Source organism: Anopheles arabiensis, chromosome 2 (assembly GCF_016920715.1).
Source record: "Anopheles arabiensis isolate DONGOLA chromosome 2, AaraD3, whole genome shotgun sequence".
NCBI classification, from domain to species: Eukaryota; Metazoa; Arthropoda; class Insecta; order Diptera; family Culicidae; genus Anopheles; species Anopheles arabiensis.
In genome coordinates, this window is record NC_053517.1 from 109,547,779 (window position 1) to 109,572,114 (window position 24,336).

The 24,336-nt window shown below is 52.7% G+C and overlaps 7 protein-coding genes across 7 annotated transcripts; 4 read left to right on the top strand and 3 right to left on the bottom strand.

Annotated features, from left to right (window-relative positions):
* Positions 1–3: 3 nt before the first annotated feature.
* On the bottom strand, positions 4–6,971 carry LOC120895704 (ATP-binding cassette sub-family A member 3-like). The gene is made up of 8 exons (XM_040299262.1): positions 5,969–6,971; positions 5,677–5,878; positions 5,331–5,612; positions 4,879–5,266; positions 3,365–4,802; positions 2,827–3,304; positions 1,901–2,750; positions 4–1,827 (listed from the first exon to the last, which is right to left on the bottom strand). Exons 1-8 carry the CDS (start codon positions 6,178–6,180, stop codon positions 419–421), a joined length of 5,259 nt encoding a protein of 1,752 aa, XP_040155196.1. The 5' UTR covers positions 6,181–6,971; the 3' UTR covers positions 4–418.
* A 696-nt stretch (positions 6,972–7,667) lies between these two features.
* On the top strand, positions 7,668–9,372 carry LOC120895705 (venom serine carboxypeptidase). Its single transcript, XM_040299263.1, has one exon. The coding sequence runs from the start codon at positions 7,869–7,871 to the stop codon at positions 9,300–9,302; it is 1,434 nt and encodes a 477-aa protein (XP_040155197.1). The 5' UTR covers positions 7,668–7,868; the 3' UTR covers positions 9,303–9,372.
* On the bottom strand, positions 9,354–11,058 carry LOC120895706 (RCC1-like G exchanging factor-like protein). The gene is made up of 3 exons (XM_040299265.1): positions 10,092–11,058; positions 9,854–10,018; positions 9,354–9,782 (listed from the first exon to the last, which is right to left on the bottom strand). Exons 1-3 carry the CDS (start codon positions 10,954–10,956, stop codon positions 9,445–9,447), a joined length of 1,368 nt encoding a protein of 455 aa, XP_040155199.1. The 5' UTR covers positions 10,957–11,058; the 3' UTR covers positions 9,354–9,444.
* A 12-nt stretch (positions 11,059–11,070) lies between these two features.
* LOC120895707 (39S ribosomal protein L48, mitochondrial) lies at positions 11,071–12,869 on the top strand. The gene is made up of 3 exons (XM_040299266.1): positions 11,071–11,216; positions 11,294–11,401; positions 12,399–12,869. The coding sequence occupies exons 1-3, from the start codon at positions 11,199–11,201 to the stop codon at positions 12,825–12,827; spliced, it is 555 nt and encodes a 184-aa protein (XP_040155200.1). The 5' UTR covers positions 11,071–11,198; the 3' UTR covers positions 12,828–12,869.
* A 1,053-nt stretch (positions 12,870–13,922) lies between these two features.
* On the top strand, positions 13,923–17,757 carry LOC120908703 (HEAT repeat-containing protein 6). Its single transcript, XM_040319987.1, has 6 exons — positions 13,923–14,371; positions 14,439–15,090; positions 15,152–15,881; positions 15,946–16,337; positions 16,397–16,560; positions 16,642–17,757. Exons 1-6 carry the CDS (start codon positions 13,976–13,978, stop codon positions 17,725–17,727), a joined length of 3,420 nt encoding a protein of 1,139 aa, XP_040175921.1. The 5' UTR covers positions 13,923–13,975; the 3' UTR covers positions 17,728–17,757.
* A 9-nt stretch (positions 17,758–17,766) lies between these two features.
* LOC120908722 lies at positions 17,767–19,695 on the bottom strand. Its single transcript, XM_040320024.1, has 2 exons — positions 19,535–19,695; positions 17,767–19,474 (listed from the first exon to the last, which is right to left on the bottom strand). The coding sequence occupies exon 2, from the start codon at positions 19,451–19,453 to the stop codon at positions 17,867–17,869; it is 1,587 nt and encodes a 528-aa protein (XP_040175958.1). The 5' UTR covers positions 19,454–19,474; positions 19,535–19,695; the 3' UTR covers positions 17,767–17,866.
* Positions 19,696–19,743: 48 nt separating this feature from the next.
* Positions 19,744–22,442, top strand: LOC120908714 (ATP-dependent RNA helicase DDX54). Its single transcript, XM_040320008.1, has 2 exons — positions 19,744–20,753; positions 20,815–22,442. Exons 1-2 carry the CDS (start codon positions 19,854–19,856, stop codon positions 22,366–22,368), a joined length of 2,454 nt encoding a protein of 817 aa, XP_040175942.1. The 5' UTR covers positions 19,744–19,853; the 3' UTR covers positions 22,369–22,442.
* The last annotated feature ends 1,894 nt before the right edge of the window (positions 22,443–24,336 follow it).

Below are 24,336 nucleotides of genomic sequence, written 5' to 3' on the forward strand. Positions count from 1 at the left end.
GCATTTCGTTAAAGTGTAACAACTTTTTATTTGCACCTCTGCGCAACCTCTACGAAGCGGAAATACTTCTCGCGGTAATATTAAGTCGCGGTTGATCACAATCAGGTCGGTCGGGTGCCGAGACCCCCCCATATTCGAGCTATTTGTTCGCGCTGTAAGTGCTGCCGTGCGTGTTAGTGAGCCTGCCTGAGCCCGGCATTGGAAAGAAATGTAAATTAGACTAGAGTGTGTGGCGGGGCAATAAGGCATCTACTACGATTTTGTTCCTATATATTGTCATTGAGAGAGATGCAGAAACGTATACTAACCTAACGTACCCGGGGGAAACCGTGCGTTCCCCTTGCCCTCCCCCCGGTGATGAAAGTACTGAGAAAGCAATATGTATACAGTGTTAGACTAGGATTCGAAAATTGATCTATTATTCGTTGCAGGACCGCTGGGTAGCCGTGAGTGTGAGGAACACCTGCTCGAGCGTTGTCTGCCCGAGGGCGTAGTCTTCGAGCTGCAGCTGCTCCCGGGCCTTCTCAAGCATGCCGAACATCTCCGACCAGCGGAGCCCCGAGTCCCGGATGTGATAGGTGAGGTAGTTGTGATACTCTTCCTTCAGAACCGCTTTACCACCACCACCACCACTACCCCCTGCGGCGCCGGCGACGGGAGCGACGGGGCCAGGGCGGGCTGTGCCGCTGCCGCCGGCACCACCACCACTACTACCGGCGGCGGTGGCCGCGCGAACTGAGAAGGTTTGCTGCATAAACGATTTGATCGCCTGCTTTCGCTGCTCCGTTTCCTTACTCGAACCGTCTCCCGTTCGTTTCAGCTTCATCGTGAGGAAGTACCCGTGGGAGAATTTGTTTTTCAGATGCTGAGCCGACCCGAGGCAGCGAAACTCGCCGTTCACCATTATGGCAAGCCGCGTGCAGAGCGCCTCACACTCCTCCATGCTGTGGGAGGTTAGCACCAGGGCGGTTCTACCCTCCGACCGCACCCGGCACATTACGTTCCAGAAATGGCGCTTCGCTCCCGGATCCATCCCGGTCGTCGGTTCGTCCAGATACACCACCACCGGATCGCCGAGCAGGGCGAGCGCGGTGCTCAGCTTCCTCTTCGTCCCTCCACTGTACGCCTGGATGGGTTTGTCCAGGTGCACGGTAAAGTGCAGCTCCACCGCAAGCCTGTCCACGATCGAGCCGATCGCTTGCTTCGGAATGCCCCGCAGCCGGGCAAAGATGTGCAACGTTTCACGCCCAGTTAGATCCTCGAGCAGCGCGTCAAACTGGGGACAGTAGCCAATCTTCCGGTACACGGCGGGAAGCTGCGTCCGCAAGCTGTACCCAGCAACCCACGCGTCCCCGGCACTGATGCTTCGATCACCGGTCAGCATCCGGAATGTGGACGTTTTGCCGGCCCCGTTCACGCCCAGCAGCCCGAAGCACTCGCGCTCACCAGTGGCAAACGTGAGTCGATCGACGGCGGGCGGCATTCGGCTTTCGTAGTGTTTTGTTAGATCGCGGAGCATTAGCAAAGCCTCCCCGGTCTGTGACTGGTGCACGCGCTCCTCGTAGAGATGGTCTACCCTTATGCGCTCGTCCGCAACGTCCGAATCTTCCCCGATGGCGATGGATTCCGTTTCGTCGGAGGTGGTCTGTGGTGCTGCCCGGCGTTTTCGATTCGACCACCAGCTCGTCACACAGCCGGTCACGTTCAGCTCGGCCATGATGCGATACTCTTTAAGCAGCAGTATGGCAAACGACAGCACCGAAACGCCGAGCAGGTAAGCGAGATTACGGTTTATTCCACTCGATTTGAATGAAAATATCTCCACGTCTAGGGAAAAAGGGACAAAAAAGGACATTGTAAAACACTAACCTCTAGGATAAAAGTCATTCCAACGACTTACCACAGCACAGTTTGTTGAATTTGCAAGCCAGCTTGGGCGTGCACAGTGGCATCGCGTCGCAATGCGCATCACAGATCTGGCGCGTCATCTGCATCACGTTGATGTTGTTCAAGCTGTGGCTGAGCGCAAACAGCGGGAATGCCAGGTAGAACCACTCCATCGTTTCTGCCACGTGCGCCAGATCAAAGTCCTTCACCTTCAGCAGAAACACGGCCGTAAACGCGACCGTCCCGGTGAATATGTTAAAGATCAGCATCTTGATGAACCCGGTCGACGGTACCTCGAAGCAGTACGCACCGAGGTACGTGAACGGAATGATCGCCAGCCCGAAACAAACGAACACAAAGGCGACGCGCCCAAGCTCCTGCGGTGTTGACCAGCCCTCCTCACCGAAGGCGGCCAGCGTACCGAGGTACAGTGCCATCGCCACACAGTACACCCCAAAGTCCCACAGGAAGGAAACGGCCCAAAAGGTGATCGCGTTCACGCCGCTCACAAACTGTAGCAGCTTCGACCCGGTGGCCCTTTCCCGCACGTAGTACATAATGTAGAGCGCACCGACGAACGCCATCGCAAAGCCGGAGTTAAAGGCAAGCTGAAAGCCCAGGTTACTGCCGGACTGGGTGCGCAGAAACCGCACGTGGCTGCTGTACGGGAGCGGTTTGTTCGTCACGGTGAGGCTGCAATTGGTGCAGATCGTGCGTGCGATCGCGTTGTAAAGCACGCTGAGCGTCAGGGGTATCGTGTGGTACGCCTTGTTGTTGAACCAGGCAATGCAAGTGCGACGAGCCGCATCCAAGGAGGCGCCTATCATGTACGTATTATCCACGGCACGAATGTTTTCCAAGGACTGTATTTGAAGCAGGAAGTGAAAGAAAGGATCGAGCTTAATCCACGCTTCATTTAAGTTGCCCAAAGATGCTTACCCTTTCTAAAATAAATGCATGAAAATTTCGATTCGTCACTATGAGTTCGTGTCGATCGGGTCGTGGCGCATCCGCGATCGTCTCTTGAAATGCGGCAACAATCGATGCATTGCGATCGTTCGTCGACAGAACGGTAACAGTACGATCGTAGCTTCCGAGCGTTATCTTCAGCGGCGGCAGGACGACATTGTTCGGGAAGAAGTGTACGACTGCAATAACTAGCAGGACAAACATTGTGGGCAGCAGTATTTGCAGCAACGATATCTTCCACGATCGTATAAAGCTGAGATACTTCTTGCTGAACATGGCCCGTATCTGGCTGCAGAGGAGCGGTAAGCCTTTTTGCAGTTCGTACGTTTCCGTGATGGTAATTGGAGGCGGTGCCGGGTGCGTTCCGTTCGTGAGATGCTTTCCATCCTTCGAGCTGCCTCCATTGCTGGTTTGTGCAAGCTCTTCGTTGTAACTATCGCTGCCCAACCTGTGAACCGAGGACGATACGGGTGAGTGCTTGCCACAGCAGTGTACCCAGTTGACTTACCTCATAAACACTTCCTCCAACGTGGCCAGCGTAATGCCGTAGCTCGAGATGCCACACTGGTCAACGTTCTGCTCGAGCTCCTTCAGCGCTGGCTGAAACTTGCCCCGATACTGTTCGTGAAGTCGCAGGCTTAGCTCCGTACCAATGTCCGACTCGATCGCCACATCCGGCACGTGTTTGCGCATCAAGTTCGTGAGCACGTCCGGCTTACAGTCGGGCCGCTTCACGCACACCAACCGATAGCCGGCGCCGAAGCGTTTCTTCAAGAAGAACGGCGTACCGACCGCCCGCAGCTCCCCATCGCACATGACAGCGATACGATCGCCAAGCACGTCCGCTTCGTCCATAAAGTGCGTGGAAAGGATAATGGTACGGTCGCGCTTTTCCTGCTGCAGCAAATCCCAAACGGTGCGCCTTGCGCCGGGATCCATTCCGGACGTTGGTTCGTCACAGAACACAACCCGCGAACCACCGCACAGAGCGACGGCCAGCGAAAGCTTGCGCTTCATACCACCGGAAAGGGTGTGCGACTGCGCATGGCGCTTGGGTTCGAGCCGAAGCGCCTGCAGGTACTTGTCGATCTCCTGCTCGATGTACTCGTCCTCCCGGATGCCCTTCAGCCGAGCGAAGAACCGTATGTGTTCGGCAACGGTCAGCTCATCGAACAGCACATTATGCTGCGGACAGAAACCGAGCGTGTTGCGGAACTGATTCACGGCGCTGCCTCCGATCCGGTGACCCTCAATCGTAGCGTACCCGGCCGTCGGTGGGTACATGCCCGTCAGCATGCCCATCGTGGTCGATTTGCCCGCCCCATTGTGGCCGAGCAGGACGGTAATGTGATCTCGGAAAAAGTTCACCGTAAGCCCACTAACCGCCGGCCGGATGGTACGTTTGCTGGGGTAAACCTTCGTTAGTCCCACCAAACTTATGCCGATCTGCTTGTCGGTGGGATCTTCCTCCATGTTTGCATGATATCGGCCGGATGATTTTAAACGCTCGGCTTCCTCTGTCGCTACGCTACCACCAACGATGTCCGTGGTTGACTTGCGCCGGAGCACTTCCTCCATCCAGAAGCTGGTGGTGAAGATGAAGTTCCACCGGCGCGGTACACCAAACTGGCCGGGAGCGATCTGCTCGATGTACAGTGCCACAGCGAGATAGAGGGCGGCATCGAACAGAAGTATGCCGAAGATGTGTGCCATCGTAAGCTGATCGTCGACGGTGACCGGGGAGAACAGGTTGTCCCATTGCAGCCCGATCGAGGTGCCTTCGTGCTTCATGAACAGCATCACACCGTAGCCCATGGCCGTGTTGCACCAGAGGCTAGAAGCGAGCTTTGCCGCCAGTGACATGCTGTCGTAGCTGCCGTACGTCAGGTGGAAAGGCGTGAGTGAGTAGAACCAGATGATGCCAGCCATTCCCGAGGCAATGTTCGCTGACGAGAGAGTAAGCGGGAAAGAATGGTTAGAGCTTCTAGTTATTGCTTTAGTCTCCAACACGACCCGACATACCCTTAGAGAAGAAGGTGCTGATCATGAAGCAGAGCATTATCGTTGTGATGCTGTACACAAACAGAAACAGCCAGATCAGAAACCGGTTGGAAAACTGAAAGATGGCCACGTTCGTGTTGGTGGTAAGATTGAAGCTGAGCAGCACGGTGACGAGCGTGACCGAACACGTTAGAAGCGTCACGGTGCGCACAAACCAGGCCGTCCAGTGGATCCATCCGTTCAGGCCCATCACCTTCATCGATTCCTTCAGCTGTTTCTCCTTTTCGAGCGTTATAAACTTGACCGTGTTGATGCAGGAGTAGAAAAAGGCCACCATGATGATGGAGGGGAACAGATTCTCCATCCCCCTCAGCAGTGGATCATCGTAAAAGGGTGGATAAGGGAAGCGCTGTGGGTGAGAGGAGTGTGTGAGTGTGCTGTTGAAGCCAAGTTGAGATGGTTCAGGTACGAACCTGAAGATCAACGTGCGGCACTGCATCTTCCCTGCCACTGTGCATCTCCAGTACCGCACGGCTGATCGCATTCTGGACGGAGGCAAACCCTTCCGCGTAGTAGTTGGCCGGATAGCCACCGTCGCTCGCGTTGACGGCCCGCGCACCGTACACCTGAAACTGTGGGAAGATCAGAAAGGTGCGCCAGTTGGCCCAAAACTGAGCCCCCGGCAGGGTTGTCGTTCGCATCTCGCTCGGCATCCGAATGGCAACGTCGACCCGCTCCGGAAGGCTCGTGATGTTCTGAAAGATGGATCAATATATCAGCGGATAATTACGCAAGCGATGCAGAATCGAGCGTCGTTACCTTGAACTGCTGGTCAAACTCCAGCCCCGCGAGGTAGTTATGCGTGACGAGATCGTTGTACATGCTTTCGCTATCGTTGTAGCCCTGGTGAAGGACGTCGCTGCCGAGTAGCCGGGCCGCACGGTGCACCACCCGGTCGAGCACGTCATTGTGCGGTGAGTAGGCAATTTTCAGCTCGATCGGATGAGTCGTTAGCATCTCGCTGGAAAGGGGGGAGCGCGAGCGTTACTACAAGCGTTACATCGCTAGCCTCTGCGAGAGTGGAGCGTGTTTCCGACGGCGTGCTACCTACCGTATCATGGCCAAACTGCGAACATTTAACGTTCGGAAGGTCGTCGTTTCGGTGTAGATGGTAGGCGTTACGAGACCGCGCACCAGTATGAGCAGCGAGCAGGCCAGCACCGGAATCGTTATTTCGAACAGCGTCTGCATGTAGTGGCGCTTCTGGATGATCCAATTCTTCCACAGTAGCAGCACAAATTTGTCCCAGTTTGAGGTAGACATGTTGCTGCGGGAGGGCTGCTCCAGAATTTTCCCAAAATTCGAATATTTTCCACCGCACCCCGATTGCACGTTCGCTTATTTACAACTTCTTTGCAGGAGCAGGGAAGAAAACAAATCTCGCCCCGTATGCGTGTGTATGATGTGTTGCCAAGTGTTACTTGGATGTAAGGCACACTGTTGTTCTGCGGGAATAGCACACATCCGTTGTCGGCATTACTTTTGCCGCATTTTCCTCTGTTTTCGCACGCTCGCTCCTATGCCCGCATGCAGGTAATTATGGGCTCCTCAAGTACACACACACACCCTTTTCGGTAGCAAACCGGTCCGCAGCGCCAAGAATACCCTTTTTCTTGTCTTGGTGGGAAGGAACAAAAAAAAGCACGGTACATTCACACGCCACTACCACTCCATGATTGCGTCAATCGGAACAACAGCAGCACAAGGCACACTTCCCCACACACCCTTTAGCCGAAGAAGCTGCTGCTACTTCTGCTGCTGCTGCTGTTCGATGTACAACGTTATGCCACGAACTGAGCGCGGATCTATGTAGACATCGCCACCGTTCTGCGCCTACCAACCGGGGCGATGAATCATTTCATCAGGTTGTGAAGTGTTGGTGGGTTCACGCTGTCAAAAATGTGCTACCTCCTTCATCCCCCTTTTCCATGTTCCGCCCTCGGTGGGGTCGTTTTTCGAGGGTGCGCGCATGTTTTTTGCGTTTGTTTGGGGTGGGCAAAGAGAACTGCCGGATCGCGCGAGTGTGTTGACAGAACCACCCAGTAAGAAAAAGGGAGGTGTGGGGGAGAGGGGAGGTGAGTTCGCGTAACATATGCACATTGAAACACACATACACTGAAAGATTTCCGCGTTTATGTTCTGTTGTGGATTCGTGGGGGGTGGGGCTGCATCGGAGGGGGGGTTTACTACACTTAACGAGCAACATCGTCCCCACGTGGTGTGTGTGAGTAGTGGTGTGAGCGAGGGTTGTGTTGTTTTGCGCCGCGCGCGGTTTGTTTACAGCTCGAAGCGACGGTTGGCGATGCTGAGTTGTTTTATCGCCACAGCCGAGCCGGCTATTTTCAACTCACTACTACACTTTTAAGGCCACAAGAAAGTTCAGCGTATTGATAAAGTGATAATATAAATAGAAACAGTGAAGCCGCTTTCAAATAAATATCCAGCAACGGTAACGGGTCCATTCTATTTTGCGCGCTGTTTGGTTTTTAGAAGTGGATTTCCAGTTACGATTATCTAAGGATGTTTATTTTTAAATTTCGTTTGTGTACACTTGGTGTGAGCACATTCTATTTCCGATTACCATAAAACGTTATCTTGAATTTGTATTTTTTACAAGCTTCTCTCTTTGTGAGTTCTCTCAAACATACATTATAATCAATTTCTTCTTTCTCTCAGCAATGACACACCACATACATGGCAACCAAGCATCAAACAATCTTCCATCATCGTCATCATCATCATCATCCATCATCGGCATCTCAACTCTCGCTCCATTTCCATTCGCTTGGTGCGAGCACCCGACGACGATCGTCGTTCCCCTGTTCGTGGATCAGTGTTCTTTGTGCCGTCCCAAGCGTAGCAACCACAGCTTGCTGCTGCTGCTGAATTGTGTTTAATTCAATTAGCGTACATATCGGCCATTACAGAGAAAGGCAAGTCCTCACGACGCCATGTTGTTCGTACCCTGTACGCTGCTCCTGCTGGGGCTGTGGGACATTACGGTGATCGACGCCAAGCGTTCGTTCCTAAACCCGTACCCTCGGTTTAAGGCTATGCCACACGCACCGCACGAAGACGTCGGCGAGCCCCTGTTCCTGACGCCCTTCATCGCCAACCATTCGATCGAAGCAGGCCGGCAAGCCGCTCGTGTGACCCATTCCGCCATTCCGGCGGATGTCGAAAGCTACTCGGGATACCTGACGGTGGACGAGGCGACCAACTCGAACCTCTTCTTCTGGTACTTTGCGGCCAAGCTGGACCGCGAAGCACCGGTCGTGCTGTGGCTGCAGGGTGGTCCCGGAGCATCGTCCCTGTACGGGTTGTTTACGGAAAATGGGCCGTTCTCGGTGCGCAGTGACATGAAGCTGCAGCCGCGCAAGTACAGCTGGCACCTGAACCACCATCTCATCTACATCGATAACCCTGTCGGGACGGGGTTCAGCTTTACCGATAAGGAGGAGGGCTACTCCACGAACGAGACGCAGGTCGGTGCGAACCTTCACAACGCGCTGCAGCAGTTCTTTGCCCTGTTTCCCGATCTGCAGCAGCACCCGTTCTTTGTGACGGGTGAATCGTACGGTGGCAAGTATGTGCCCGCCGTGGCCCATACCATCCACCGGCACAATGCCGACGCGAAGGTGAAGCTCAACATGCAGGGCATTGCGATCGGCAATGGGCTGTGCGATCCGTTCCATCAGCTCGTGTACGGCGACTACCTGTACCAGCTGGGGCTGATCGATGGCAACACGCGCGACCAGTTCCATCAGTACGAGGCGAAGGGCCGGGACTGCATCAGCAAGAAGGACTTTGAGTGTGCGTTCGACGTGTTCGACGAGCTGATCAATGGCGACCAGTACCCGAGCGGCTCGCTGTTCAAGAATGCGTCAGGCTTCACGACGTATTTCAACTACCTGCAGACGAGTCCCGATCCGTCGGATGAGTATATGGGCAAGTTTTTGCAGCTGGCGGAAACGCGCCGTGCCATTCACGTCGGCAACAACTCGTTCCACGATCTGGAGGGCGAGAACAAGGTCGAGGATCATCTGAAGCTGGACGTGATGCAGTCGGTGATGCCGTATCTGAATGAGCTGCTGCACTCGTACCGGGTGGTCATTTACAACGGTCAGCTGGACATTATTGTGGCGTACCCGCTCACGATGAACTACGTCACGAAGCTGAACTTCCCCGGCATGGAAGATTACAAGAAAGCCCCGCGGCACATCTGGCGAGTGGACGGGGAGATTGCGGGGTACGCGAAGGAGGCGGGCAATCTGGTAGAGGTACTGGTACGCAATGCTGGCCATATGGTACCGAAGGATCGCCCGAAATGGGCACTGGATTTGCTGATGCGCCTGACGCACGGTAAAAAGTACGGAAAGCAGTAAAGCCGTTCGTGTCGGAAGCATTTGAGGAATGGAAAAAGCGAATAAAGATGATTAAAGTCGTTTAAATGAACGTTATTCTATTGAATTGCTAAAGCCTATTACACGTATTTACAGAACACTCTTAGTTAATACATTTCCGACCCTACACAAACGCCTTGCAAAGCGTAATGGTATGATCGACCCCGCACGTCACCTTCTGTACGCGTGCATTAAGTGCCACTTTTAGTGGGAAGAATTGATCGTTTTTGTGGCCCAACCCCAGACAGGCGTACCGGTTGTAGCCCCACATGTACAGATCGTGCTGATCATTGATGGCCGCCGAGTGGGTAATGCCACACGCGATCGAGATCACCTTTGCGTTGGGGGAGAATTCATTCCTCCCGAACAGTGCTGGCGGAATGCGGGTAGGCGTTGGCCGGTGCTGCACTTCCGGACCGAAGCCAAGGATACCGTAGCCCCAGGAAAATACGTCGCCGTGTTCTGCAAGGAAAAAAGGAGACAATTTGTAAGCACACAATGTCGTATTTTCAATCCGTACACTCCCCTATTACCATTTAAAGCAAGGCAGTATGAACCGGCAGCTGCTATGTCAACGATTTTGCCACACTCTTTCGCGAAGGGCAGGTACCGTGGGATGTTAATCTGTGGATTGTCTTGAGCAACGTCTCCCAGCTGACCGTACTCCGAATTGCCCCAGCCAAATAGATCTCCTTTGTCTGTAGGGAGTGGAGAACATAATTAATAACCAACGCTCTAATTCAACGTCCCACCCCCCGGTAACACACTCACCATTAATGGCCAATATCGTATCACAGCTGCTGGAAACCTTTACAATCCGTTCACCCTTCATATCGCCCTCCGCGGGACCGGGCGTATCGATCAACCCGTACCGACCCTGTCCCGCCTGGCCATCATCGCTCCAGCCACAGGAATAAACACGCCCCGCTTTCGTCAACATCATGCTGTGATCCTGTCCACATTCGATGGCTTGAACCGGTTCCTCCAGCCTGATAGTGTTCACCACTGGGTTGCGAAAATAATCCTCTTCTGCGACGATTTTCCGTCCACACTGCCCGTATGCGTTGTTGCCCCACGCTAGCACGGATCCGTCGTCGGTAAGTGCCAGCACGTGAGCTCGTCCAGCGCTTACTCCGACTACCCGATTGCGTTGTTCCGTTTTCGCTGAGCTAAGATCAATCGGGGCCGGGTAGATGGTCAGTTCCAGCGGTTTCTTGTGTGGTCCCGGTGCTTTCTGTACGCCCAGCTGCCCGTCCGTGTTGATGCCCGTGCCCCACACTTCCGGCCCGTCCGACTTTTCGACCACGTACACGGTGAATCCGTACCCGGCAGCCACATCCGCCACAGTGTGCCGTCCTTCGGCAAAGCTTAGCCTGCTTGGATGCTGCACAAAGTCGGTGAAAATTTGTGCCTGCTTCTTCAGGGACGTTTGCATACCGAGCGCTCCCGTTGCGGCCAAACCCCACACATACACGCGGGTGTCGTTCGGCTTCGCTACCGGGAAACGATGCACCGGCAGACGGGACACGTTCTGGCGCAGCACGCTGCGTCTATTGCTGGTGGCGTACCATCGGGTGCAGGTTTGGGCGCAGCCCGGTAACTGCCGAAAGCATGCACTTTGGACTGCGGATTGCATTTTAACGGCCACTTTTATTCACACTGAGCTGGACACGATCCCATTCCCCCTCGCGTCATGTTCAACTGTGTTTGTGTTTTTGGTACATTACATAACCTCACACGCGCTATTTGACAGATAGAGGAGAGTTAACATAATAACAAAACCACCCGGGGGCTAGCTCGTTTGTTCCCGTCGTGGCAGGGAAATAGAACTTTTTATTATAAGTAAAGTAACAAAACAAGTTTTGATATTCACAGGTCATGATGGCTCGCAGGCTGGTAAGAATAGCAAAATACATATTCGTGTGTCTGAGTTCTGTTGCTTTCAACTCAACCGCTCTACCGCTTCCTTCCAGACCGCTGTTCTCAACCATGCACGGGCATTTTCCGGAACTGGCGCTCGTTCCTTCAGTCATTCTGCTTTTACCTGCACGAATCGCATGTACGAGCCGGACTACCTGGAGGTAATTATTTGATCCCTCGTCGTAGTATTATTACCAGCTCAATGTCCTTTGGGGAGAGCGTCACTCTGGCACGGTGCAAGCAGCACTTGTACGCATCCTCAAACAGCTGCACGAGAAACACTTCCGTCGCTTCATGCAATGCCTCCAGTGCCTGCGGTGTGATGCGATACCGGTGGTCAAACAGTTCCCGCACCAATCGGCCGAAGCTCGCCTTCGGGATGAGATGGTGCCAGGATAGCTGTAGTCTGAGCATTTCCTTTAATAGTGGTGCTATTCTGGGCTTTCGGTTCGGTCGTACATTTTGTGATGTTGAACCACCTCCCGGCGGACCGGCAGACACTGACCGACGCTGTGAGGTGGAAGCAACGGGTTCGGACGGTGTGCGTGTGCTGCTGCGACTTCGTCGATTACGCTGAGACGGATCGTGCTCCTCCTCGTCTACCTCCTCTTCATCGCTTGTGGAAGGTGTATGCTGGCGGGCGGCGCTGCGTGATGCTCTGGACTCATCGGTCTGTTGGCTTCTTTGTGATTGTGATTGTGTAGATGTTGGACGTGGTGTCTCGACCGAGCGTGACCGGTTTTGTGTGCCCGAAGATTGTGCACTTGCGCTACTTGCACCGCGTCGGTTACGCTGGGAAGCATCTTCTTCCTCCTCGCTGGAAGAAAACAGATCCGATTGGGCCTGGCTACGCAATGTTCGGACTTTGCTTTTCCGCTCCTTTCTTTCCGATAGTGATCTCGGTGCACTTTTCGGCCGTGGCATTTTGTCGTTGTTTGCTTCGGAATGTGTAAAATATTGCTCTAAAACACGGCGCGCGGATGAAGATGCAGGTAAAGGGAGCTGGCTCTGTTTCGACCGTTATTTTTATTGATGTTCAAGCGACGCCTGCCAGAATGACAGATGAATGACAGATGAAAAGCGCGGTGTTCTAAAATGGGACGATTTTAGTACAACATTTAAACAAACCGTTTTGCCTTCTCCTATCTCTCTTTTCAGCTGCTGAAACCGAAATATCCGCTGTACGAAACGCTCAACGTTACCATCAAGGGCTACGACTATCCGCTGCTGGAAAGTTACCAAAGGTTCATCCACAATGTGGCGGATTCGATGGATCTGGAGATAGCGGACGGATACGCACAGCCGCCACAGAAGCTAAACGTGCAAAAGTTTAAACCAAACTCGAGCGTGATTGATAGCGAGTATAAGCTAACCGTTTACGAGCGTACGGTGCAGGTGGAAAAGGTACAGGCACCGCTGTATCCGCTGTTGCTCCGTACACTGCAGGCGGCCCTACCGGAAGGCGTTACGTTGAAGGTAACCGAGCACACCTGGGAGCAGGAGGAAGCTCGCTATGTGCCGGACAGGGACTTGAAGGAGCTGAAGCAGCAGCTAGACGAGATGGGTGGAGCGTCGAAGAAGAAGTAAATAAACAGTAAAAACAATTAGTTATCGTAGTGGAAGAATGTATGTAGATGTATTTTGTGTTTTACGAATTGGGGGACAGTAAGAAAGAATCAAAATTCAAATGGAAAATAACAGGAAAACAAATAACACAAGATGAAAGGCGAACACGTTCACGAAGTTGTACTAAAAACGTCTGCCAGCTGTTCCTTCTACAGTCGCCAGCGAACAACATCCAAGGGTTAATGTGAATCATCGTTGCCAGCGAAAGTGTACGCGTATGTGTACTAGAGTTGGGCAAAACGCACAAAAAAGCGGAACTGGGTCCGGACGATTCCAACAAATTTCGGACCCAGTTCCGAAGGGTAGGTTCAATCCGACAACCGCCCGGAATCGTCCGGAATCGTCTGGAATCGTCAGAATCACCCGGAATCGCCCGGAATCGCTCGGAATCGCCCGGAATCGCCCGGAATCGCCCGGAATCGCCCGGAATCGCCCGGAATCGTCCGGAATCGCCCGGAATCGCCCGGAATCGTCTGGAATCGTCGGAATTCCATTTCATTTCATGTCATTTATTCAGTGCATAACCTAATACAAATAGATACAAACAGTAACACAGGATGCTAGCGTCCATATCGAACGATATTGAGAAACTCAGTGCGCGACATTCCTGGCTTAAATGTACGACAGACAGCATTGACATATGCGCGGCGGCCGGAACGTGAACTTGAATCGTCTGGAATCTTCGGAACAGTCGGAATCGACCGGAATCGGCTCTACTATTCACTACTATCGATTGACTACGATTCCGCACGATTCCGGACGATTCCGGTCGATTCCGGGCGATTCCAGCCAATTCCGGTCAATTCCGACTGTTCCGACGATTCCCGGAGATTACGACGATTCCGCACGATTCCAGACGATTTCAGACGATTCTGGACGATTCCGGACGATTCCGACGATTCCGACGATTCCGGACGATTCCGACGATTCCGGACGATTCCGGACGATTCCGGTGGAACTAGCGATTCCTTCTCTCTGGAATCGGAATCGGTATCATACTTGCCGGAACCGGAGCGGAACCGTGGGTGCGATCCGCAGAACCCATCTCTAATGTGTACGTACATCAAAACAAATCAGCTCGTAGAACGAAACGCACGTACTTTCACCATATGGAGCTGGAACAGGCATTTGTTCAGCTTTCGACCAAGTTCCTCTTTCTGAACGGTGGCAGCCAGATTGCAGACTATCGAAATGAGATCAACACACTGCTGAACGAGCTGAACGGGCTCAACTATCGTGCGGCAAGGATCGGCGATGTGCGCTCTCCCGTCCGGCTGATGGAATCGTTCGTCAACATTCCCCCGCACGAAGATACGCTGGTGGTGAAGGCATGCTTTCTCATCAAATCACTCGTTGGTCGGCAGAAAATCGTTCTACCGGAACCGGCAGCCCTAGGGTTGATTGTGTGGTTGCGCAAGTGTCTCGAGCGACGGTTCTATCAGGTGGCCTGTGAGGCGCTTGGTACGATGCAGTTGCTTTTCCGCCGATGCAGCGATATTTCCAAGGTAAGGAAGGTTTCCGTGAATCCAGGATGACGGACCATTAGTAATCGGTTTAATTGTTTTATTTTAGCTTCTTGACTTTTTCATATCAAACAACGGAATTCTAGTCAACGTGCTCACTGATCCGGACTATCGGCGAGTAGAACCGAAGACGGTCTCTTCCACCCTTGTCGACCAATGTAGCACGAGTGAGCTTTACCTGGCAGCTTTGCTGTGTCTGGAGTCGATCCTGATCTGCTCTGAACCGCTCGGTGCTGAAGTGCTCGAACCATACCTTCCGGTCGTAGGAAATGCGGTGTTGGATTTAATATTCAAAGCACGGACGGAGTCCTTCACCGAACTCGCCTACTACAGTCTGGCAACGGCGGCAGTAAACTGTCTCAGGATTGTAGTTACGCTCGATGAGTCGGGTAGTGAGTGGACCAATGAGCAGCTTGGACGACTGATTGGAGTGTCCAAGGCGTTCATGATGTACGGTATACCGGATGTGGGGAAGTTACTACCCCAACGGGTGCCGGTATCGCAACAAGGCATCCCCGAACCACAACACATACCGATTAGCAAGGGAGGGAAGACGGCCAAGACGCGTAAAACGCGAACTCATCCCAAGAACAAACGTGGCGGTGGGGCAAGAAACAGTGGGACAGGAAATCGAGAGAAACAACCGACCGAGGGTGATATCAACCGGCAACCGTATTCGGAAGCAAGCATCGTGTTGGAATGTAAGTAGAATTTTGGCTTGGTTGTGGTACAGTGTTTAAAGGGAAAGGATTACTCTTACAGGGTCCTCCAAGTGTCAACCACCGTTAGCCGGATGCTATCAAACGAGCGATTCGGATTTCTCCGAAACCGAAGCGACCTCTTCCCGGGCACAAGTCGAGCGACATCGTTCCGCAAAGCTGCGGCAGGCCGCACTATTGCTGATCGGAACGCTAGCCCAGCACGTCGAGAAGCGCGTCATGTTCGGCTACTGGCATGCACTGTTTCCCGATGAAACTCGCACACCCGCCACAGTGTCGCTGCTGAACTGTGTGCTGCGAGACCCATCGCCCAAGTGTCGCATAGCAGCCATCCAAGCAACCTCGTTTCTGCTCTACAAATCGAAACCGTTCCTTATACAGGCTGAAAGTAGCAAGAAACCGCTCGTATCGTTTACACCGTTTTCCGTTACGCTCGGCAACATGGTGATTGAAATGTACGCCATGCTGACGCAAGCCCTCACGCTCGAGAGTGACCTCACCGTGCTGACGCAGCTGCTGAAGGGTCTTACGGTGTTCATCCAGGCGACTCCGTTTCATCGTTTGCGGGTCGGAATTGCGAGCCGGTTCGTGAAGATAGTGCGCCCATTGGTGCGGCACCGCGATCCAACGATAAAAGTGGCCGCCCTGATGGTGATGGGTTTTCTGATTTCCGTGGCGGACATGACGGAAGAGATTGCAGGGTTGGTGGGAATCAAGAGGCTGGCAAAGGCACCGACCGGCAACGTGGCACGCAGTAAACCGGTTGCAAAGGCGTAAGTGGTGTTTGTTATCGGTGAAGATGTTGGATTTTGTTTTAATTGTTTCGTCATTTCCCAGATTTGATCTTGAGGTAAATCAAGAGGAGCACGAGGAAGAGGAAGCACAGGATTCTGAGCCGGAGGACGAGGAACCCTCGGAAGCGAAACAAGATGATACGCTGAACGAAAACACTGACGGAGGAGGAAGCAGCATGTCCTGGTTGCTACAGGTTACGTTGGAAAATTTGGGAGTAAATGGCGTCGCCTGCTCAGTGATGCCCGTTCGCATGGAATGCCTTCAGGTGCTGTGTGCTATGAGCAGCCATTTCTCACTGCTTGCTGACCATCTTCCAATGGTAGCGCAGGCGTTGGTGAACGCGTTCGGGGATCCATTGTCCGAAATTAAGCTGTATGCTGGCCGTTTGTTGGACCTGCTGGGACATGCCTTGCACACGGCACTTCTGTTAGAAGGTGAGATTTTAAAAGAGTTTCTCTCCGTTCAAGTGAATCAATGCAAATTTCTTTAACAGATAAAATCGACCCGGAACTTTTGGATGTGGCACTTCAGTTCTGGACCACCATCATGCCTACTGTGACAGAGCAGATACAGGATGTTTATCTTATAGCCACGCTACGCTCCGTGTGCTGTGACGCACTTGGAAACATCGGTGTCCATGTGTACGAGAAGTTCCCGGTAAGATAGACCCACAGGATAAGGTTCTGACCATAATGCACACCGTTTTGAACATACTCTATGATATGATCTTCTTTGCAGAGAGATCGACAACTCGCCCTGATTTCGCTTCTAACTGGGTGCACTTTTGACGATGATAGTGCCGTATCGTCGGCGGCAGCACGCACCCTCTCGGTGTACATTCTGTTTCCTTCCCTGCGGGACGATGTGTGCTATGTGGAAAACACAATCGAATCGATCTTGAGGATAATGCGCGACCCGAACCTAACGGCCCGCATCAAAACAAGCTGGTCGCTTGGTAACGCCACCGATGCGTTGATACTGAATCAGCAGCATCATCTTCAGCACGAATCAACCGCGCTGGAGGATAGTTCCGTTATGATCAGTGACGACATGATGCGCAGAACGCTAGAGGTGGCACTGGAATCCGCAAAAGATAACGATAAGGTTCGCAGCAACGCTGTACGCACGATCGGCAATGTGCTGCATCTGTTGCGCCCCGCCCAGCTTGAACTGCCGGCATGGACCGGTCTGTACCAGGAGGCGATCGAACGATTGATACAGAACGTAACCGTTTCCAGCACGGTAAACGTGAAGGTGAAATGGAACGCCTGTTACGCGCTGGGGAATATGATGAAAAATGAAACCTTCTTCCTGCCCGGTGCAGGCGGCGGAAGCTGGGAGCGCCGAGTGTTTCCTGCGCTCTGTGAAACGGTCGTCAGTTCGCCCAACTTTAAGGTACGCATCAATGCTGCCCAAGCACTTTCGATCATTGGCAGGCGAGCGCACTATGGTGCGTTTTTCCACCAGACCTGGGCGGCTCTGCTGCAGGCACTGGAGCAATCGGACAATTTGGTAGATTACAACGAGTACAAGCGAAGGGACTCGCTGCAGGAACAGTTGTGCCTTTCGCTGGCGCATCTATTGCGTCTGGCGACGAGGGAAGATGTGGTATCGATGGCAACGGTGCTACTGCCGCTGTACGATGCCGTACGGGGGAACTGGGTGCGTGTGATAAGTCGCATACTGCCGGAAAAGAGTGCCGTGCTGTTGGAGTCCTATCGTGTGCTGATGGAGTTGCGCAAGGGCAAAGCTGAAGGTGAACCGGTGCCCGCATCGTCGTGGGATTTGCTGCTAAAATGTTTCAAAGATTCGGACGTTTGTTAAGGTGAGAGGAGAAAAGGCATTACAATCAACTTTGTGAGATTTTTTTCCAAATGGCAGTCATTACATTAGCGTTTTTTTTATAATCATTCGAAATGCGACTTAAACATGTGTATTGATGTTAGTTGCTTAAATGTATCCTCTACTGTTCCTCGTTGTTGGATTGCTGCATTGGAATGTCGCTTTCATCCGCACCCGTCGATCGGACCGCATTCATCAGCTTGGCACAGGTTTGGTACAGCAACGGCTCCCCATCCATCGTTTCTCGCAACTCTCGGCACATCTGCTCAAAGGTGGACTCCTTCAGCTGTCCCATCTGTATGGCCGCCCGTATGATTTGCTCGTCGATTGGACCGACGAGGAAAAATATTGCTTCCCGTACCTCCGCACAGGCCGTTTCCACATCAAACTCTCCGCCATCGTCTGCGGCGTCTTCCTCATCCATCGCCGTACCGTTGTTCTCCGCCGCACTAGACGGCTCTTCCTGTGGTGGTGGATTTTTCAGTGCCTCCGCCAGTTGGTCATAGATTTTCACCATGTAAATGAACGATTCCGCCCGGAAGTGGTACATAATGCCGCTGTAAATATTGCTGATCGATACAAAGATGCAGATGTGATTCTTCGTAACCGGAAACAGTACGCTTTCCTTCACGAACGAGCACAGCACCCGATGCACGCACTGGTCCACCTCGCTAACGTACGCTTCGTACAGTTCGTTCGCATTCACGATAAAGTGCTCGTGAATCTCGAGAAAGCGACGCATCGTTTTAATATCCTTCAGCGTTAATGTTTCCTCATCAAACCCTGCCGAGGTGCCCTCGGTTTCGCGTCCAGTCAAGGGGTACAACTGTTTGAACGCTTCGAACAGTCCCTCCAGCAGGCAGCTCTTTGCAAACAAACGATAAAACTCGTTCAGTTGCGCATAATCTACTTCCGCCTCGGTGAAACGGTTTATCATTGCGTTCACCGTCTCGGCCGTATGCTCCAGCAGCGCTCGGTTCGTGCTGGTGGCCAGGATGAGGGCGAGCTTTTCCGTCAGATTGTCGACCCTTTTCATCACACCGAACCAGTGGAACCGTTCATCGTCCGACCGGTCAAAGAGGGTCGTTAGGGTGCGCATCAGCTGAACCAGCACGGGCGCATCGGATATGGAGAGAAAGTCACAGAAGGTTACCAGCAGGGCGGACTGGCGATAGAACAGATCGTGCATCTCCTCCACGCAACACATGTTGCCGATGATGCCAAACAGGATCTCGATCAACCGGAAGTCCTCCGATTCGGCGGCAAGCGCAAGAAACAGTTCGATCACCTCCTGCTCCAGTAGGAAACGTACCACGTCCGGTTCGATCGTCATGTCCCACAGATTGCACAGATCCTGTTCGAACTCTTCGTCCTCTTCCAGCAGACGGTTGCCCTGCTTCGAGAGCTTCAGGATGGTCGACAGGACGAACCGTTCCGAGTACATCGTCTCACCGATCCGATCGCCTTTGAGGGTTTGCAGTTTTTCCTGCAGCTTCGCTTCATCCTCCTCTTCGGGCTCCTTGCTGGCAGGTTGTTCGGTTTCCTCTTGCGGAGTATTTGTTTGTTCGGAAGTAGTGGCTGCACCTTCTGAGATACTTTCTGGTTGTTTTGCTTGTTCGCCTTCGGGGTGGTTCTCTTCTGCGTTGGGAGATTCCTTATGTTCCATGACTTCAGCGGGTTTGTCCGTAATATCACTGTTATTGTCCATTGCACTTATCAATACTGTTATCTATGAAATATTCTACTATTGGGGTGAAAATGAAGCAAAATTCGTTTGTTTATATTTTACCGGTAGAAGCTATTTCGGGACAATTGTTTACAGCGGTAAAAGAGCGTCCATCGAAGCACCGCCAGCTGGAGCTAACATGCTTTCTCGCTTTGACCAACATATCGGCGTAGCTCGCGTGAGAGCGAGAAGGCACGAGTCTTCTGCTGGCTGGGAGCTGTCAACGAAATGTATTTTTAGTACAAAACACACGCTGTCACTTTGACAGCAGCCAGAAAAAAACGCGTGCAGACGTAAACACCACCGCACAACAAAACCTCGTGTTTCTGTGTGGCCGGGCAAAAATCGTTTCCCAGTTTTGTAGGTGAATTTGTGGTTCAAAATGAGTGCGTTGGCACTGGACGAGGTGCCCGGCTTTTCGCTGCACAAAGCCGAAGTAGATTACGACGATGAGGGGAACGGATTCGGTGGCAAGAAGGGCAAGAAAAAGTCGGGTGGATTTCAGGCGATGGGTCTGAGTGCGCCGGTACTGAAGGGTATCCTGAAGATGGGCTACAAGATCCCGACTCCGATTCAGCGCAAAACCATTCCCATCATCTTGGATGGGCGCGACGTGGTGGCGATGGCAAAGACCGGTTCCGGCAAGACGGGTTGCTTTCTGATTCCGATGTTCGAGAGGCTGAAGCAACGGGAGGCAAAGGCGGGCGGCGGTGCTCGAGCGCTGATCCTCTCGCCCACCCGTGAGCTGGCCATACAGACGTACAAGTTCATCAAGCAGCTGGGCCGGTTCATGGATCTGAAGGCGATTCTGGTGCTCGGTGGCGACTCGATGGACTCGCAGTTCGCAGCCGTACACACGCTGCCGGATGTGATTGTCGCTACGCCCGGTCGATTTTTGCATCTGTGCGTGGAGATGGACCTGAAGCTTAACTCGGTCCAGTACTGTGTGTTCGACGAAGCAGATCGGCTGTTCGAGATGGGCTTTGGCGAGCAGTTGACGGAAACAATCAAGCGACTGCCGGAATCGCGCCAGATGGTACTGTTCAGTGCGACGCTGCCGAAGCTGATGGTGGACTTTGCTACGGCGGGACTGTGCCAGCCGGTGCTGATACGATTGGACGTGGAATCGAAAATACCGGATACGCTCGACCTGAAGTACATCTATTGCCGACCGGCAGAACGGTACGCCACGCTGTTGGTGCTGTTGCGCGAAGTTATCCCAAGCACAGCGCAAACGGTCATTTTCGCCGGAACACAGCATCACGTGGAGCTGATATCGTTGGTAAGTGGTGGAAAATGTTTTCATTGTCCTTTGCTCCTTAATGACCGCTGTCCATTTGCAGATGCTGACCAAAGCAGGTGTCCCGAACAGTCACGTTTACTCCGGTCTGGATGCATCGGCGCGTAAGATTAATACGGCCAAGTTTACCCACCGCAAGGTGAACGTGCTGGTCGTGACGGACATTGCGGCCCGCGGTCTCGACATCCCCACGCTGGACTTTGTTATAAATCTCCACTTCCCGGGCAAACCGAAACTGTTCATCCATCGTGTCGGACGTTGCGCGCGTGCTGGTCGCAGCGGAATGGCGTATACCATCTTCTCCAACGACGACGTGGCCCATCTGATTGATCTGCACATGTTTCTGAACCGACCGCTCGATGTGGCCGATCGGAAGACGATGGGTATCGTGCCACCGGACATGCAGGAAACGGAGCACCTGTTGGTGCAGGAGTACGTACGGCACGTCGATCTGGCGACGGCGTATCGGGTGAGTAACAATGCGTACAAGCAGTACATCGTAACGCGACCGGCCGCATCGGCCGCCTCGAACAAGCGAGCGAAACAGTTTAAAATCGACGAGCTGGGAGTGCTGGAAGACTTCCAGCAGGAGAAGGCCGAGCCCGAGGCAGGAGCCAGAGGGAAGAGATGGAAAAAGGGAAAACCCATTTCGTTGAAGAAGAAGGATAAAAAGGAAGAGGAAAAGAAGGAGCAGCAAGAGAAGGAAAAGGCGGAAAGCTCCAACAGCAAGCCCACTGTTGATGCGGACGCGTTTAGGAACGATTTCCTGGCGCGTATGAAAAACTATCGCCCGAATGCGACCATTTTCGAGCTCAACCCGAAAGCGCACGCCCGTGAGCTGGTTGCGATGACGCAGAAGCGTGAGGCGGATGAGGCAAAGATCGAGAAGCATAAGCGTAAGCTGGCCGAGCTCGAGCAGGAAGAGCAAGAGAAGCAGAAGAGCAAAGTAACGGCGGCGGCGGATGATGAGGAGGAGCAAAACGGTGCTGGCGGGAAACGTCGCAAGGGTCCGGTCCGTGACGAGGAGCACTTTATCGCGTACCAAGCGAAGGATGCGATCGATGAAGATGGGTACGCGATCGATAATTTCACGCGTCAGGCCAATTCGGCCGAGCTGAGTGTGGTGGGCGATACGGCCGAGGGACAGCGGATGCACCGGCAGCTGCAGAAGTGGGACAGGAAGAAGAAGAAGATGGTGAACGTGGAAAACCCGAAGGCGGGCAAGATACGCACCGAGCACGGGGTGTGGATTGCGGCCTCGTACAAGACGGGCCGGTATGACAAGTGGAAGGAGCGTACGAAGCTGGACGAGAAGCTGCTCGCGGAACAGGCGCAACAGTCGGACGAGGAGAATGGGGATGGGGCGGCACCGAGTGCGCCGATCGTACAGCGCCACTACCCGACCACGCACTGGGGCCGGCACAATGCGAAGGCCGATCTGCGCAAGCTGCGCGATCTGGACCTGAAGACGCCCGAGCAGATAGTGAAGAAGCGCATGGAGAAGGAGACGAAGATGGCACGCGAAAAGGCGGCCAGGTTGAAGAACATCCAGCGCAAGAAGCGTGCGTTAGCGAAGCGTCAGAAGAAGGGAAAGTAGGCCAATGGTCCGTTGAAGAAGACAGTGGAACGGTTGTTGGAAGAATTAACAATAAAGAAGAGTACATTACAAGGCGCAGGATACTTCCATGAATCGAGTGAAAGAAATCAACGACGAGGAGGTGAAGCTTCAAACATATTGAAAATGGGTTGAATATTTAACGCTGCAATCCGAACAGACCAACTAGAATCCAACTGGAAAAAGGGGCTTGTGAGGGATAAACGAATTGGTTCTTTTTTCTAATTATCCCTAAGCGCATTATAAATCATTCCGCAGGTACAGGAGAGAACATAAAGGAGGGTCATAAAGAACAATATACCTGACCCAAACGACCCCCAAAAACCAGCGCGCGGGACATAGGGAAAACATTAACCGAATGAGTGCTACACAAAAAAAGGGACACGACCGCGGTTTCCCAGCTGAGGACCGGAAGAATGTGTTGTCGTGCCGTGTAACGCAGGAAAGGACGCTTCCGGGCGAGACAGGGTAGAGATAATCGTTATCGCGGGTTATCGTTCCATTTTTTTTTACTACTTCTGCTTGTGACCCTCGTAACCCACTGTCCTTCGGTATTGGAAATTAGGGAACAGTACGATTTTTACTCACTTTCTGCGACATTGAGTGATAAAGAGGGAACTGCTTCCGCCGTCCTTTCGAACGAAGATACAAAAAAGCGGAAGTTTATATCGATGTCTTTATTATCGGCTGCGAACAAACCCCCGGATTGCATTCTTTTTACGTGAATTACACATTCCTGGTCTCGTTTTGCTAAACCGGACAGGAGTAAGCATCCATACCCTGTTTTCCTTCTAGAATGTTACATTAATTACTCAAAAACAGCTCTTTTCGTACGTTGTTCTGCTACTAAGGCGGGTCTAGGGGGTTGGCCTAGATTTTGACTACCATTGGGCTACCGATGTGGCGATATCAGAAGATCGGGATAGAATTGGGGAACCAAAGTAAAGGTGAGGTCCTGGCAATAGGATCAAGGGCAAGCGTCGTCCATCGACCATTACGCCGTTAGTCCTGATGCGACGCGGAACCCCGTGTATTGCGTGTTAGCCTTGAGTCAGGCCAAATCGCATCATAATCATCATCATCATCATCATCACAAAACTACGGGTCGCTACGTCTGGCGTGTCTGGGGTTGGGCTAGGGTTTTGCCCGTTTTTTTACGCAGGAAATGGAATGATGTATCGGTCGAGGCACTTTTTATTCGCCCTCGTCCGTTCTATTCGCCGTTTCCTTTTACACACCGTTTTGTGTTTAGTTTTGTCGGAAGCGCAGTCGACGATTTGCCGAGAGGTGTCGAGACAGCACAACCGCCACGCGCCCAGCATGATACACACACACCCGACCGCGGGCGACTTTACTGCCCTCGGAAACGAATGGGGTGCTAATAAGAAAATTCATCCATTAGCGGGACGGAACAATCGGGATTCTAAGTTGAGCGGAGGGAGATCAGTTTTCAGCGGAATTCTATTACGGAAGCATACGGGTGTTTGAAAATGATGGAAAGAATGCAAAGGGGGATGTTGGTCCTAATGTTACGGCGGGAAAATGCCAGAACCACCAGAATGGTGTGTTCCGCGTGTGTCGTCGGGCCGACGGACTTATCAGGGGAACGGCGTCGGCGTACGGAACTGAAGAGACTAATTCAATCATTGCCACCAATCGAATGTACCCTTATTGTCCCTTATTTGGACCATACGACGAATGATCAAATTGATTCGATTTCTGGATGAAAATGGATGGCTGCTCGTAACAGCTGTTTCCCTGTGGGCATTTTGTTCGGCTCAGAACTAACAATTGATGGGTCTAATGTAACAATGAAAACGCTGAAAACGTATGAGAAGCTGGGTTCAATTTGTTTAAATCAGTCCACAAACAGATAATTGTTAATAACTAATGATTCTCTGCGAGGGCGGCTATTGATCGTTCCGTTAATAGATCTCTGATTTATGAGGA